The sequence below is a fragment of the Centrocercus urophasianus genome, unplaced genomic scaffold, assembly GCF_019232065.1.
Source record: "Centrocercus urophasianus isolate 14NV4802_14NV808 unplaced genomic scaffold, USGS_Curo_1.0 seq_35, whole genome shotgun sequence".
Lineage (NCBI taxonomy): Eukaryota > Metazoa > Chordata > Aves > Galliformes > Phasianidae > Centrocercus > Centrocercus urophasianus.
Window position 1 is genome coordinate 1,108,325 of NW_024884922.1, and position 17,525 is coordinate 1,125,849.

The following is a 17,525-nucleotide window of genomic DNA, read 5'->3' on the forward strand; positions in this document are numbered from 1 at the left end:
TGAAAAGTACATACTGCAAGCAGGACGGAATTAATCAATGCCTCAAGGTTTGTTATCCAAGTTGCCTGGAAATACACCCCTTCCATGAAGGGTCCAGAGGGCAAGGTGTGTGAGGAGTGGCTGAGGTCCCTTGGTTGGTTCAGTCCAGAGCAGAGGAGCTCAGGGGAGCCCTGATGGCTTGCAGCTCCTCACAGGGAGTGGACAGCAGCACCGAGCTCTGCTCTGTGTGACAGCAACGGGGCCTGAGGGAACAGCATGGAGCTGTGTGAGGGGAGGGGCAGATGGGTGTTAAGAAAAGGTTCTTCACCAGAAGGTGATGAGCATGGAACAGGCTCCCCAGGGTAGTGGTCATGGCACTAAGCTTGATGGAGCTCAAGAAGTGTCATCATCGATACGGCTGAGTTTTGGGTGGTCCTGTGTAGAACCACATGCTGGAGTTGATGATCCTTCCAACTTGGGGTACTCTATGATTCTGTGATTCTATGGTTATATTTCATGCAAATCTTGCATCCTATTCACACAAGTGGTGCTCGTTTGAACCACTGAGATTTGCATCAGAAAACACCAAAGCTTCTTACTTTTTTCAGGGTCAGATCTGTGGGTCTCGCTTCCTTGAAGAATTCCCAGCTAGTGAGGAAGTCTTGGTGGAGGGCATGTTAGTGTTGCTCTTTTGGACACCTGCTGGCTGGGAGGGTTGTTTCTTTTTCATCACTGGAGTTTTGTTCTTGCTTTTAAATACCTTATTGGGGTCCAGCTTGTTTACAAAGGAATCAGCTTCTTCAGAGAGAAGAGTTGTGTTTATTGTTATGGGTTTATACATGTTAAACCATTGCTGGAAGACAGGATGATGGAGAAGGAGTAAGTTAAACATCAAACTATAATTATACATTTTCTGCCTGTTTCTTCTCATCCTAGTGCCCTGATTTTAATCATAATCTGCATACCAATTTGCAATTTACAGGACTGTGCAAAGTCCCTTCTGATAGGGATACAGCCCTGGAGCTGCCTCACATTCCAGACAAGGAAGAGGAGAACCAGAAACAAACCTAACACTATTTTTCCTGCAGTGTAATTCCTATCAGGAGCAACTCTTAATCATCATAACACTTAAATAATATGAGGAAAAGCAAAGGGAGGAGATGAAACTAGGCCATTTTTATCTAGGCTCAGAGAAGCAGAAAAGATTAAAAACCTGGAATGAAAAAGTGCTTATGAAATATAAATTTTAGCTGCACTTCTCAAAAGATAGCCTGCCTCACTCTCTTCGTACATACGATATTACGATTTTTTTTTTTAAACTCTTGACACAAAGGATTTTGTGTTTGTTTCTCTTCAGCCTGATTTAATGTTTAGAGGTGACCACAAGATTTTTTTTTTTGTTCCCATATGCCCCACAATTATGCCCTGAAGATCCTACATCTCAGTGCTTTTCCTATCAGTTGTCCATTGATGAAGTCATGAAATAAAACTGCAGGGGTTAAAGTATTACAAATCTGAGGCCATCCTTACTGAATTATTTAAGAAGATAAACAAAAAATCAATACCAAATATAAATAGAAATCTGTTCATATATTGCTTTATGGCAAAGGGCTTTAATGTACCATCTCTAAAGACCTTTGCAAACAATAATGGTTAACATACTAGGAGGATTTAAACTAACAAAGGCTGCAAATGATTAGAGAGTATATGAATAATTTCGCTAAGTTTTGAGAATACACAATATAATGAAATATTCTAGCAAGAAAACTACAAAAAAGGTAGAGCACAGACAAGTGCTAATATACTATGCATACAGCCCTGGCCACAAGGTAGTGCACAGTATGACAGGGAAGACAACAGAAATGCAAGGGGACAATCTGATAGAAGGGAATTCGACAGTGATTATAGCGAATAATTTCAGTGCACACACAGGGCTGAGGCAGGCAACATGTCATGTGTAGGTTAAGTGCAGGACATTCAACAAGACCTGCCAGGCCTTGCCAGCATGCACTGTGTCAGCTCACACAAGGTAGTAGCTAAGTTAAGGCTGAAGGCCCACTCAAGCACAGAGGAATAAACAGGAACCTCTAAGCAGGCTACTGGCAGAACAGGATGGCTACTTTAATGGTATAGAGAGTCTGGACTGTCTGTACTTGGAGTTCTCTTACGAGTGCTTCTGTGTCTGCTGGCATTTAAATTACTCTTCTAGGCACCGTTTTTATCAAGATATTCCTTTGCAACTGATGAGGACAGGAGAAGAATTGGTATTCTTTGCTAAGCTGAAGTTGATAGTTCTCCTCTGGGCTTCTGTCTAATGTATGCCTGGACTTCCCTCTCCACCTAGTTAGCAGTGGGATCTTGTTTGGTGCTATGCCTAGAAAGCTGATCTAGACAAATATCACTTAGACAAATGACTTTACATCTCCTCTAGCAGTCATGGAAATGGACGCTGGCCTCCAAGTCCAGAAAGCAAGCACTTAATTAGCTACCACACCTGTTAAAAGAGGTGAAAGGTAGAGATCAGTTAAGGTGAGAAAAGTATATTAACACCATGTTAGTGAATTTACTGATGTAAATGACTGTTAACATGGTAGGAGGGAAGGGCTCATGGCCCCTACCATGGCTCAGTAGGAAGGTCTAGTTAAGCCTACAGACTGTCAAAAGTTGGAAGATATTTTTCCCATCTATAATTAACACAAAATGCTGACAAGCTGGATTCTACTGTCTTACCTTGGCTTGAGGGCTGACTCCGTAGCTGGTGAAGGCATACTGCCACTGTGGGAGACCCAGGTGAGTGATGAGCAGGCGATAGTAGGCTGTGAAGGTTTTGGTGAGGAAATGCCAATACAGAGCTCTGTCTAGGAACCATATCTCTGTGTCTGGGGACACAACTAGAACCACACAAGCAGAAACTACATATTGTTGCTCTATAGCGATGCGAGATCAATCCCTGACCCACTGTCAAGTGGGAGACAAAACATAGTTATGGAAAAGGCTGCACCTTCTAAAACCTAGCATCCCTGACTAACACAGGTGATTATCCACAGGAGAGTGGTTTAATGGATAAGAGCTTAATGTCTGAAGAAATCCTGATTTCTCTCCCAGGATCACACAATAGCCATTACAATCACTTTCCCCACTGTAAAACCTATGCAATCCTATTTCTATCTAGCCTGGGACTGACACTCTATATTGAACATCTTCAGACAACAGCAACTTTGTAATGTAATTTTAAGGCATTATCATGGCCAACATTTATCTGCCCCACAAAATATAAACAACTAACTCAGCTGTTGGTCATCTAGATTACTGTGTAAAGTCCATAACTCATGGGACAGTGTATTCTGCCAACAAAAAAACATTTTGCAAAATCTCAAAACAGTGATTAAACATTTCTCTGGTGGCAACAACCTTTGAAGAAACCACCATCAGATTACCAGCACAAAAATAAGTGATTCTGCTTGGAAAATGGAGACTGAATGCTGTCAATTAAACACAGTCTCCTACGCTGACATCAGCAGCGGTAAACAACACTCCTTTCCCTTGTTCAGGTTATCCATTGCATGGACTGAAATCACTGCCACTGAAAGCCAGATGACAAGCAGTAAGTTTCTGCCCTGGAAGTTAAAGTCATATCCAATTAAAAACACAAGATAACAAACAAAGGCTTTTCTCAGGAACAGGTGTACCACAATTGCATAATCCCACCGTGTACATGCACGTACACAAACACCTACTGACCTGTGCACTTTGACAGATGACAGCTACTTTATAAGAGACCTGCATGTTCCACTGATCCCTGACTGAAAGAAACTTTTCTGGTATGCTTTAGTAAGCACGGCTCATCTCATGTCTTTTGTTCTGCCTTTCAACCTCTCCCCAGCAAATTTTGACCTACCTGGGAGGTCTGCATGCACATTCAAGGAGACTGAAACAGTCTAAATTGGCCTGACTGAGATGAGGACTTTTTTGTCATCCATCTTTTGCTACTAAGCACTTCATGTTTCTTATTAAAACATAAGCGAATTGTTGTAAGACATGTAAGTCACCAGACATATGTTAGCAGCTGAAAGTCTAGCTCACTGCATTACTTCAACATAATTGTCTGTCGGTTATATGTGAGTGCTTTCCTGTTTCAGTATACAATTACACTATGCATGAGAATTATGAAGTTATAACTTAGACTCAAATTTTAAAAGGAGGGAAAGCGTTATCTCCAACTAAGCCACTGTAAGACTTAGCCACCGAGTTCAGCAGAGGCTGGATGTCTCAGTAAATGTCCATCTATAAATTGCAAAGGTCAAAATTTTATGATTCTATGTATATGCGTCCCAGATACAATCTGCAAAAAAAGATGGATAACTTTTCTCTTGTCAGTCTTACCTGGTTTAGTGTGCTTATAAACAAGACAAACTTTCCCATTTCCATTGCATGGGTCTAATTCAAAAATAAAACTACGAGAATCAAAGTGTGGTTTCTCTGGTTTGTCTTCATTACCTGAAAGCAGAAAAAAAATATCTTGAAACATGTTTGGAAAACTATGTGTCAGCTGCAGTCTATTCATTTAGCAGTTGTTAATAAATTAGCTGAGAAAGAACTAAACCAGACCATTATATTTATAATTCTTGGAAAGGACTATATTCAGACAGAGGTCTGAACATAATCAAGGTTTCAGTAGGAAAACAGAATCAAAATCAGTTGGCTGAAGAAGACATCAAGCTGCCTTATAGTTCTTTCCTGGCATAAGGTAGCATCAGCTTTATGGATGTCAGACAACAGGTATCTTATCATTTCTTAACAATCTCCAGTGCTCACAATGCCATAATTTCCATGCAGCTAAATGCACGGTTATAACTTACAAGTTTTGCTCACACTGATCTTGAATCTTCTTTCCTACAACTGAAGTCCATTATTTCATTCAACCCACCTTCCTTTTTTCTGGCCCTATCTTCTTATTTTCTGAAGAAGTCTATTCTTTTTCTGTCTATTCTGTCTATTCTTTTTCTCTTGATAGAAGACCTTGATGAACTCGAAGAAAATACTTCTTCACACCTTCAGTGTGACATCAGCCTCTTTCTCAGCAGACAAATGTTCTGACTCTCACTCAACTTCTGGCCCAAAACCAACTCAGAGCCTTTCTACAGGCCCATTTTAGAACTGTGCAGCTGTAAACTCTTGTGGTATATAGTTTTGAATTTTAATGCTTCTGAGGAAGAAGAGGGACAGGAAAGTTGTACTCTTCAAAACAGCACTCCATGAAAATCAGGATGAGAACTCTTATGGGTTTCTGATTTCTACTCAGTGCACCTTGTAAGTACATCAATGAAGGTCTTTGAGTCTAAATAGTTAAAAATGTAAAAAGGGGAAAAGGCAGAACAGGAGAATAGACAGATTGTTAAAAACAAATGAAAATAATACTGGTGATTAAGAGTTAACAATCCCCAACAGATTCATGGATACACAGCATGTAGGTCTACATCTGGAAGTTCTAGGGGACTAAAAGAATATGTATCATGGTCCAGCAGAGACAAAAAAACATCTGTTCCCATCCAGGTGCTATATTGTAGCATTAACTCAAAAGGAAGGAAGCAGACCACTTGTTCTAAGCTGTTAACAGCACCTTACCCTCCTCATCTGTGTCACCTTCCAGGTCAGCAAGAGATGGTGCATTAGGCACGGTGTACATGGAGGAGCCTCCAAGCCGACAAAGCTTTGAGACACTATTAATCACCATGGAGCCCAGGGGCACTGGGGTATCTGCAATAAAACAGATCATCAATTACATCCAGTACTAGGACAGCACAGAACACATTGCTTTTTCTCCAAACATATACTCAAGTCCTGCATTTTCGTCATAAGAATCCCAGGCAACCCTACAGACACAGGGAGGAGTGGCTGGAAAGCTGCCTGACAGAAAGGGACCTTGGGGTACTGGTGGGCAGTCGGCTGAACATGAGCCAGCAGTGTGCCCAGGTGGCCAAGAAGGCCAGTGGCATCCTCGCTTGTATGAGGAGTGGTGGTGAGCAGGACTAGGGAAGTCATCCTGCCCCTGTACTTGGCACTGGCGAGGCCTCACCTCAAGGGCTGTGTTCAGTTTTGGGCACCTCAGTACAGAAAGGACATGGAGGTGCTGGAGCAGGTCCAAAAAAGGGCAACAAGGCTGGTGAAGGGCTTGGAGAATGTGCCCTATGAGGAAAGACTGAAGGAACTGGGGCTGTTTAGTCTGGGGAAGAGGAGGCTGAGGGGAGACCTTATTGCTCTCTTCCAATATCTGAAAGGTGCTTGCAGTGAGAGTGGGGTTGGTGTTGTCTTCTCACTGGTGACAGGTGACAGGAGGGGGGGAAACGGCCTCAAGTTGCACCAGGGGAGATTTAGGTTGGATATCAGGAAACACTTCTTAACAGAAAGGGTTGTTAAGCACTGGAATAGGCTCCCCAGGGAGGTGGTTGAGTCACCATCCCTGGACGTGTTTAAAAGCTGTTTGGATGTGGTGCTCAGGGACATGATTTAGCAGAGGATTGTTAGAGGTAGGGTAGCACGGTTATGTGCTGGTTGGACTTGATGATCTTTAAGGTCTTTTCCAACCTAAGCAATTCCATGATTCTAAGCTCCTCTAAAACAGATGGGGACCCCAGCAAGCCTAGTTACAGTTAACAAAGTTGGGCTCCATGAGAGGAAAAAAAAAGGCATTTTCAAACAACAGCAGGTCAGCATCTTCTGCTGCACTGCAAAATAAAGGAAATTTCAACTCACTTTTATTTGCTGTAATTTGGAACAAATCTAATTTCTATAATTCATTACAGAAAAGAAACTGCTGTTCATATCACATCTTGGTGCTGTGCAAATGAGAACTGCACTGCAGACTAGATCTGTGCTGCAGCTGCTAGTCCACTCCTGTGGAATTGGTTATTGAAAATCTTAGCTAGTAACATTCACCTCCACATAGCAGTTTGTTTTTGCTGCTGCCCTTGCTACAAGGAGCCACCCCTTCACACAGTACTAGACAGCCTGTCTTCTTCCACCTCACACATCCTTCTAAGCTCCACCCTAAAACAGGTTTTCATCAGTGTGATGGCATGTTCGTGTTCTCGAGAGAATTGTAAGGACTGGTCACTTGTCAGAAGCACTCCATCTGGCCACATAGCAGCATGGAGGGCTTCAGAAAGCACAGAAAGATGGTTGCTTAAACAAGACCCTTATGGACCTTCTTGGACTCTGGAAACTTGTGTGCTCTGAAAGCCAGATTCTTCAGTGGTCACAACACTCCAAAACCCACTTGAAACATTATGGGACTTCAGTGCAGGTGTCACAGCCTGGTATTTCAAATGAAATCCCACTTCCTCAGGAAAAACCCCATATTAAACTGCATGACCTCTGCTCAGGTGCATGACTGAGTTGGGCTTCTATTAACTCAGAAAGAGAACTATGTGAGAATTGTATCTTCCACTTTAGTTGTGTAGGGTAAAAGGCAAAGAAGATAATCTTTTGCAACTGTCATGGTCTTTCTGCTTTTCTCCTTTGGGCTCAGTCAAATAGCTTCAACAGATCAATTTTCCTCAGATTACGGTCACCAGATGGAGCAGAGAGACATGGAAGATACTAATGTGAAGACAGTGATGTGAAGAACTTTCTACAGCACTCATTATGGTTCGTAATCCAATGAGTAATGGACATACTTATGTGATAGCGAAGGACAGTTCCCTCCCAGTACCAAAGAAGTAGAAAAAGGGAGAGGGATTATGCTGTCAGCACAAAGTCCTCATTCTGACCTTTTATTTGGTCTGCCAGTTTAAAATGAGTGCACACTCCAGGTAATCTGGATTGTATATACATATACTTTCAATGAGAAAGAGGCATTTTCTGTGGGTCACTCTTACTGCTTTTTAATAGGATAACTATCCTGGATAGATCTAGATCTGCTAGATCTGTTTCTCTCTCCAAAAATTACAAAGAGAGTCTAGGTACTAGATTTAAAAAACATACCTAAATCTGGATGTTGACAGATGGCCAATGTAATACAGAATAGTTTCTGTCATAAAGCCTTGTTTGGTTTTGAGAATGTGTTTGGCATTTGTCTCTTTTGCACAAGTTCAGCATATGCAAACAGCAGCTTTTGTCCTGGTGCATCAGTAAAGGACTTTCGATTTTTTTCCCCATCAAGATACTTCTAAAACAGCCTACAATCCAGTGCAGATCTGCAATCACTTATTAAATCAGAGATCAGTTTTCTAGTGACTGATGAAGTTGCCAACTAGAAGCAAACAACTCAATTTTTTTCCGAGTTAAGGAACGGTCCTAGTTTTTCATTCAAACAGACTGCAAAAAGAAAGCTTGAGATTAAAGAGGTTCTGCAAAGGAAGGATTATCTGCAAGATATAAGGGCATCAGCTGAAACAAACACATGCACTTACCGTCGATTTTTACACTCCAGGTCATCTGGAAGCCATCAGTCATCAGATAGAAGTTCTTTAAATCCTCAGGCAATATGCAGGCATTTTTCTGCAAATCACAAGAGGATTTAAGTATTAAGGGGAAATGCAGAACATGCCTCAAACCCAAAGAGAAACTAAATATTGGTACAGAAATAGTTGCCACCAAGTGTCCTGCTCAGCTCCTACATGACTCAAATCAGGCCAAATATTTCAATCTAAACCTGGCAGAAAACTGCACATTTCTTGAGACCATGCTATACTATCAACAAAGACGTAGAGGGAAAATTGGGAAAATTTCACAATTTTTGAACTATCGAGCAGTTCGTCACAGGACTGTTTCCCCATTGAGACAATATACTCAATGTCTTTCCAGGATCAGAGGTAAAAGGACATATTTGTTTTCATATATGTATGTCTTATAAGAATAGAGTTGCATTTTAAGTGAAGTCAGACTAAACCCACCTATTCCACTAAATCACGTATAATAGTAGCACAGTGACTCTTTTCTTCAAAGGGCTTTCAGTTCCAGGCAGGTGAGAGGAGAACAGATTCAGTACAGCCCATAGTCAGGCAGATTTCACATTTCAATTAACAGTAAATGTGCACACACACAAACAATCAGACTCACAGAAAGCCTCAGCCTGGTTTCAACCCACCACACTTTGGCACTGGGTTGGGGCTCCTAAGAATGCTTTCTCCTGAGCCAACTGCAAAAGGAGCAATTGCAGCATTAAGAGGCTTCTAAAAGCCAGGATCCTTCTCCTATACATATTGAGGTTGTAGAAGAAGCCTTAACTCAGACTCTCAAGTTAAACAACATATATGAAAAAAAAAGTTTAAAGGCTTAATCTTCAGAATAACTAAAAGCCCATATCAGAGCTATAGCCAATTGCAGGGACTGCCCCTGGAAATAGGTGCGGATCCTTCACACACGCAGATCCTTCACTCCCACTGATGCAAAACAGAACAGTACAGAAGCAAGTCAGTTTTAAAAAGATAAGCAACACGTATAACTAAAAGAGTTACTGGCTGCTTTGCAGTTGTTTGAGTGAAAAAAAGAGATCAAAAAAGATTGAAGTGAGTTTACATTTAAAGTGTCTTCAAACCCAGGATTCCAAGAGAGAATCAGACCCCAACACTCAAGAGAGTTTAATAATTAGAAGTATTGAAATATAATACTGGTAGCTGTGGCTTTGTCTTGCTGAATCTTTAAAAGCTCCAATGATACAGGTCCCACAGCCTCTGTATTAATTTCTCCAAGGGCTGCATTGTCTTCACTGAGAAAAAGATTTCCTAATTGCAGGTTAGATCTCCAAGCTGCAAAATTGTGGTCATTCTCTCTTTTAGTCCCAATGCTATTAAATCTTCTCAATGACACAAACAAGCCCTTTGGGAGATAAACCCTCATTAAACCAGAAGGACAGACAACTTCTTTAAAGCATAGGTCTGAGACATGTATATAGCTACAGGATTCAGGCAGCCCCATTTTACCAGGAAAATAAACAAATAATATGAAATCTGCCACAGTCTATCTGGTGACTTAAGTACTTTTGTGACAGGATTTTCAGCCTTTTCCAAAAATGGTTTACTTCTTCCATTCATCCAGTTTAAAAAATATCCTGTTGGACGTGGCCGGGTCTTCATGCAGTGAATTTGACACCCAAACAAGAAACTATGAGATTACAAACTTTAAGAGCATTAAGGTCAGCTGTGTTGTCCCCTGTATATAAAGCTAATCCTAGCACAGAGCCAGATGTTATTCAAGGATTCACAGCTTAGCCTCAGAGGCCTTGACAAGTTTCAGAGCAGCTACAGAATTGCCTTGGAGAAAGCAGAGGTGTTGTAGTAACAGCTTTCTAGCATTCCCTCAGCTGAGACTGGATTTGTAACTAGAGATTGTGATAAGATTGTTCCCCATGTTTGTAGCCCGCACAAATCCAGTTGTCCGCCTGGATTTTGACTCAATGCCTCTATCCAACAGGACCTGCCTCCCAGCTGTACATTCAGCCACACTGCTGATTTCAGGTCATTATGAATTGACATAGAGAAGGACAGGTACTGTCCTTCTCCTGGCCATATTCCTTCCCAAGGATCTAGCCAGCCTTCCTGCTTGTTAAATCACAGTCATATAAAATCACAGAATCAAAGAATGGTTTGGGTTGGAAGGGACCTTTAAGGCCATCTAGTTCCAACCCCCTACTACAGGCAGGGGCACCTCCTGCTAGACCAGGCTGCTCAAAGCCCCATCCAGCCTGGCCTTGAATGCTTCCAGGAATGGGGCATCCATAACATTTCTGGGCAACCTGTTCCAGAGGCTCACCACCCTCACATAACTCACGGTAAAGAACTTCTTCCTCATATGTAGCCTTAACCAACCCTCTTCCACTTAAAAACTGTATCCCTCAACCTACCGCTACATGCCCTTATAAAAAGTCCCTCCCTGGCTTTCATGTGGGCCCCTTTAGTTCTTGGAAGGCTACAACATCTCCTTGAAGCCTTCTCCAGGCTGAAGAGTGTCTTTCTTGTGTTGGGGGCTGCAGATCTGGATGCAGTACTCCAGGTGGGGTCTCATGAGAGCAGAGCAGAGGGGCAGAATCATCTCCCTTGACCTGCTGCTCTGCTTCTCTTGATGCAACCCAGCATATGGTTGGCCCTCTGAGCTGCAACTGCACGTTGCCAGCTTATGTTGAGTCTTTCATTAGTTGACACCCCCAAATCCTTCTCCTCAGGGCTGCTCTCAAGTCATTCCATGCCCAACATGTATGTGTGCTTGAGACTGCTCCAACCCAGATGCAGGATGTTGCACTTGGCCCTGTTGAACTTCATGAGGTTGGCATAGGCTCACATCTCCAGCCTGCCCAGGTCCCTTTGGATGGCACTCTCCCTGTAGTGTGTCAACTGCATCTCTAAGATTGGTGTTGTCTGCAAACCTGCTGAGGGGGCACTCGATCCTACTGTCCATGTCACCACAAAGAACAGCATTGGTCCCAACACTGATCCCTGAGTTGTTACAGTTCCTGTCCTCTAAACTCTGGCATGCACACAGTGCAGGAGCCTTTAACCCACACACAGCTTTCAATCCCGCATGCTAAATAATGTACTTTTCAGGCATATCCAAATTTATGCCTACAGACTACTGATGGTAAGTCCCAGATACTAATGACTTTGCAGCTTACAAGTAGGCAGTGTGCTTTACTTGGCCCATTAGCAGCCCAGTTACTAACACAGTTCTTCCTAACCCAGTTTCAGAAAAACTCCAGAAATGAGTACTACTGAAGAAGAGAGTCTGATACCAGAGAAACTTTGAGAAGAACTTACTGTCATTTAATGAGAACCTGCTGATGGCCAAGGGCCTGGTGGTAAGTTTCAGAACATTACTAAAACACATGGACATATCTGAAGTTCTTCAAATGCCTTTAGCAACACACCTTATTCTTAGGGTTCTTCTCAGTTCTAAATATTTATAATTTCATGCTGCACTTTCACCACTTCTAATTCCAAGCTGTATCTGCAAGGACAGCGCCTATGTTTAAAACTACAAAAAACAGAAAATATGACAGACCTGCTACAAAGAGTACAAATGTTTACACAGTACTTTCTAACATCCCACCCCTCAATTCTGTACTGACCTACCTCAGCAGTAAAAACATATAGAAGAACAGCTCCCTTGACTTCAGTGGGTGTTTTCCTGTAAGCAGGCGAACTACATCAATTGGAATGACTAGTCCCTGCATAAAAGTCATATCTGGGAAGGCATTCTGCTCTGAATCTTCCTTTTCTGGAAGGCAAGAACAGCGTGTGCGTGTTTTTCCAACTTTATTTTTGGATTCTCCTAAATAAGTCCTCTTGGATGACACTCCAAGTGGTGCTTTAAAATGCTGTGCAAATCTGGGGCCCATATAAACTCAAAAAAGCTTTATTTGTACCTATCTCTTCCATCTGACAGAGAGAACTGACCAGTATGTCACACTGTGCTTAGCCACATTACTTCAAAACAGCAATTTTCTGACAGTAGAGTCAGATAAACAATCCACTATTAAATATAAAAGATAGGCTTTCTCTCAAGAAGCTGTATTCCCTCTGATCAACTGCAGTTTCCATGATTGGTGATCTCCAAACTCGTAAAATACAACCTTCCTAATAACTTGTCAGAAAGGGCTTAACCACAGCCCTGTTGAGCAGCTGTTTTTGCCCCAGTCATCTGGTTACACTCATTTGCTCATAAAACAGAATATCCCAAATGACCAATACAATGTGTGAGGTCTCTTTCTTTTGGTTGCTGTCCATAATATCCTCAAATGGTCTCTCAACAAAGCACAGTCCACTGATGGCAGACAATATTACATACAACATACTGAGAAATTCTTGTTCACCTGTTGTAACCTTTATCCAGGTATGGTTCCCAGGACAAGCCTCCTTGTATTTTCAATCCCTTCCACTTATGAAAAGGCACAGGGCTGGAGTGGGCCCAATTCCCCGCTGCACAGAACATGATTTGCTAGTTTTCTTGAAGATGGTGTGGTGTAGCCACTACTTTATATCAGAATATCATAAGGATCCCCAAGATGAGAATGCTGTGTCAGAATCATCAACTGCCATCCGAAGGTTTCCAACCTGTTCCCTTTCAGGCAGTTTGAGGAAATACACTTGTCTTGTGCACCAGTTCTGCTGGATTCACTTTCCCAGCTCTCACATGCAGGATTATAAGGCAGATTCAAGGCTGGCAGAGTCTGTGTGTTCCTGGGTGTCACGGACTGCAAGTCCACCTAATGCTCTTGGAGAGCACTGCAAAAAGATGGAAAGAAAAGCCTCTGTGGATGTATGCACCCACATACAGATCTTTGAGTCAAAATGAGATATGGTAAACATGCTGAGGAAGACGTCTAAAAGTGCCAGGAACAATCACCTCAGTTCCCAGTCAGATTGATCTGAAGTTTCTGAATTGTCTGGCAGCCTAAGACAGCCCACAGCAGTAAAGTCCCAGACTACATGAGGCCTTTTGTCAACGAAGAGTATAAGAAGAAACAAAAAATTTGTCAACTAGAGTTGCAGAATATCAATGCTGCACAGCATTACTGGGCAAGGATCACTAAGAGCAAGTTGACGGCAGTTTGGACACTGTGTACAAGCCAGTTATAGGGACAGGCAAAATTCATTTCATTCTGTATGGCTTGCTCAGATGCAGAGGTCTGGGACTCTCAGCTCCCCCTAGCAGATGTAAATTTGTATTTTTGAAAAGCAAAACAATGAGCTGAGTGACTTATTTCTAATCTGGTTGAAGCAAAAAGAAAATTTAGAACAGACTCTGTCACTGCAGATACCAGAGTGTCTCCTGGATATAATTTAGTAAAATGGCTGCTTTTACAAACTGCACATAGGGGATAGCAAGGCAGTTGCCAATCTAATTTTAAGAGTGGCAACTGATTCATAACAAGATAGTTATTAGCACTGGCATTTCAGTGGCCTGAAAACTGTCTTTACTCTCCCTTCTACTGCTTGTCTCGCTTTCTTTGGGAAAAGATAACATCTTGGCAGCTATGAAACATTAGGAAACATGAAAAAAAATTACCTGCTTTCACTAAAATTTTTTGGAATTCTGTAAGTTTTACGGGAAGTGATGTTACCCATACAAATACTTGATGAACACATATCTCAAATATTTCTGTGAGTGTCCAGATTTGTAAAAAAAAAAAAAATATCCAAGACTGATCTCGGGTATGCTTTTCCAACCCGTGTCTACAAAAAGCCTTGGAAAAATCTCTTTTGCTCTCCTGCTGTCTTACTGCACTGTAACCTGAAATAAAGCTTGCCTTCCTCTGCGGAACTCATGGCACTAACTGGTGATAAGACTTTAAAACTTCCATCATTATAGTCAGTTAAATACTAGTACAAATCAGGCACAGCTCATTTTAATAAACAGAGCTGGTTGAGAGAAGCAATGCAATGCATGTTGCCAACATTGTTAAAATACAAATTTAATCATTCGTAATTAAGTAATTCTGGTTTTTTTTATAAGAATTTCTGTATGCTATGGATTTTCTCTTGGCAGAAATACCTTCCCTCTGCAAAGCTGAAATGCGAATGAAAAAAAAAATGCTTCTAGAAAAACATTTAGAAAAAAAGTCTTAAAAACAGATCTTTTATTTGGTGAGTCTCAGTAGAAAGAGAGGATTCTTTTGGAGAAAAGAGTACAACTTTGGGAATAGTTTGATCAACCTTCTCTGCACTGCACAAAACCTCCTGCAATCATTTTCCTACCAAATAAGTAGAGAGAGTTCAAAAATACAGGCTGTGACAAGATCTAGTTAAAATCTCAGCTACGGAGTAAGGCATTATATGCACAACTGTTGCCACCTAGTGGCTATGAGAAAGCAGGGATGCAAGTAAACTCAGTGTTACAACCTTGCAGATTCAAGTAAGAGGAGCTCGGAGAAAAGTTCATCCTTGAAGAGCCTTATAAAATGTTGAACAATTGTCATGCAGGACATCCTGCAGTTATGTGGACTGTGTTGGACATTAGGCTTCATCTCCAAGTTCAGGAAATATTGGGAAAAATATACTTATCTTTTAACCCAGGAAAGGAGATTTAAATTCTATTAATGCAACTGGAAACAAAAAGAAAAAAAAAAAAACAACAGCAAACTCCTTCACTATTATTAGTCCAGTCCAACTGTGTCTACTTAATCTTCAGGTAAGATACAAAAATAAATATTTCTATAAATATATCAACAGTAAGAGGAGGGCTGGGGAGAATCTCCATCACTTGTTGGACGCTGAGAGCAACTTGGCGAACAAGGATCAGAATAAGGCTGAGGTACTTAATGCCTTCTTTGCCTGTCTTTAATAGTAAGACCTGTTACTCTCTGGAAACACAGCCCGTTGCTCTGATAGATAGGAATGGGGAACAGAATAGGCCATGCATGATTCATGATGAGATAGTTTTGGACCTGCTCTGAAATCTGGATGCTCACAGGTCCATGAGGCTGGATGGATCGTACTCTAGAGTGCTGAGGGAGTTGGTGGATGTGGTTGCCAAGCCATGCTCCGTCATTCTTAAGCAGTCCTGGCTAACTGGGGATGTCCTGGCAGACTGGAGACTAGCAAATGTGACAGCCATCTTCAAAAAGGGCTGGAAAGATGATCCTGGGAGCTAGACCTATCAGTCTCACCTTGGTGCTATAGAAGGATATAGAACAGATAGGTAACCCTGGGAGCCATCATGGACAAATTAAAGGTCAGCCAGGGGATCAGGACCAGTCAACACGGCTTTAAAATCACAGAATCACAGAACTGTAGGGGTTGGAAGGGACCTCCAGAGATCATCGAGTCCAACCCCCTGCAAAAGCAGGTTCCCTAAAGCAGGTCGGACAGGCAGGCATCCAGGCAGGTCTGGAACATCTCCAGAGAAGGAGACTCCACCACCTCCCTAAGCCGTTTCCCCTTGTCCTGTCTCCACTCACCACTGAAAAGAGTCCAGCCTCGCCATTCTGCCCCCCACACCTCAGATATTTATAGACCTGGATCAGGTCCCCCCTCAGTCTTCTTTTCTCAAGGCTGAACAGACCCAGTTCACTCAGCCTTTCTTCATAGCAGAGATGCTCCAGGCCCTTCACCATCTTTGTGGCCCTCCGCTGGACTCTTTCCAAGAGATCCCTGTCTTTTTTGTACTGGGGAGCCCAGAACTGGATGCAGTTCTCCAGATGACAGAACTCCAATTGGTAGATCCTGTCTGACAAACCTCATTTCATTCTATGACAAGGTAACCCACTTAGTGGATGAGGGTAAGGCTGTCGATGTGGTCTACCAGGATTTCAGTAAACCCTTTGACACTGTCCACCACAACATCCTTGAGCAGAAGCTGCCTGCCCACTGTTTGGATGGCATACGCTCCACTGGGTGAAAGAACAGCTGGATGGCCGGGCCCAAAGAGTTGTGGTCAATGGAGTTAAATACAGTTTTACACCAGAGCAGCATCCTGCAGGGCTCGGTGTGGGCCACTCCTATTTAACATCTTCATTAAGAAGCTTGATCAGGGGACTGAGTGCACCCTCAGAGTCTGCAGACGACACCAAGTTGGGAGGGAGTGTTGATCTGCCTGAGGGGAGAAGGGCACTGCAGAGGGACCTGGATAGACTGGTTTGATGGGCCAATGTAAACAGTATGAGTTTCAATAGCGCCAAGAATTGAGTCCTGCATTTTGTTCACAACAATCCCAGGCAACCCTGCAGATGAGTCTGTAGGAGAGGAGTGGCTGGAAAGCTGCCTGACAGAAAGGGACCTTGGGGTACTGGTGGGCAGTCGGCTGAACATGAGCCAGCAGTGTGCCCAGGTGGCCAAGAAGGCCAGTGGCATCCTGGCTTGTATGAGGAGTGGTGGTGAGCAGGACTAGGGAAGTCATCCTGCCCCTGTACTTGGCACTGGAGAGGCGTCACCTCAAGGGCTGTGTTCAGTTTTGGGCACCTCAGTACAGAAAGGACATGGAGGTGCTGGAGCAGGTCCAAAAAAGGGCAACAAGGCTGGTGAAGGGCTTGGAGAATGTGCCCTATGAGGAAAGACTGAAGGAACTGGGGCTGTTTAGACTGGGGAAGAGAAGGCTGAGGGGAGACCTTATTGCTCTCTTCCAATATCTGAATGCTTACAGTGAGAGTGAGGTTAGTGTCTTCTCACTGGTGACAGGTGACAGGAGGGGGGGAAACAGCCTCAAGTTGTGCCACGGGAGATTTAGGTTGGATATCAGGAAACACTTCTTTACAGAAAGGGTTGTTAAGCACTGGAATAGGCTCCCCAGGGAGGTGGTTGAGTCACCATCCCTGGACGTGTTTAAAAGCTGTTTGGATGTGGTGCTCAGGGACATGATTTAGCAGAGGATTGTTAGAGGTAGGGTAGCACGGTTATGTGCTGGTTGGACTTGATGATCTTTAAGGTCTTTTCCAACCTAAGCAATTCTATGATTCTATGATTCATAATTTACTTCCACAACTTACCTAGTTTTTCATTAGGAAGAAAAAAGCTGAAGTCTTGTTTTGATAACTTTGAAACAAAGTGTTGGCTGAAGCATTTCAAAGTTTGGTTTTACAAGGATAGTTCAAATTTGGAACAAAACGAAATGGATTT

The 17,525-nt window shown here is 42.6% G+C and overlaps 1 protein-coding gene across 6 annotated transcripts in view; it reads right to left on the reverse strand.

Moving 5' to 3' along the window:
* The window catches only part of TPGS2 (tubulin polyglutamylase complex subunit 2), a 48,046-nt gene that overhangs the window by 23,318 nt on the left and 7,203 nt on the right, over window positions 1-17,525 (reverse strand). For 2 of the 6 annotated variants that reach the window (XM_042831142.1, XM_042831144.1), the window contains 5 exons: window positions 8,391-8,478; window positions 5,605-5,736; window positions 4,363-4,476; window positions 2,710-2,870; window positions 267-832 (listed from right to left, as the gene is read on the reverse strand). In XM_042831142.1, the coding sequence (XP_042687076.1) occupies window positions 590-832; window positions 2,710-2,870; window positions 4,363-4,476; window positions 5,605-5,736; window positions 8,391-8,478 (738 nt within the window). In that variant the 3' untranslated portion in view covers window positions 267-589. Of the gene's footprint in view, window positions 1-266; window positions 2,474-2,709; window positions 2,871-4,362; window positions 4,477-5,604; window positions 5,737-8,390; window positions 8,479-12,044; window positions 12,127-12,784; window positions 13,197-17,525 lie in introns of those variants that run through there. The other 4 variants (XM_042831146.1, XM_042831145.1, XM_042831143.1 and 1 more) reach the window with 4 other exon arrangements.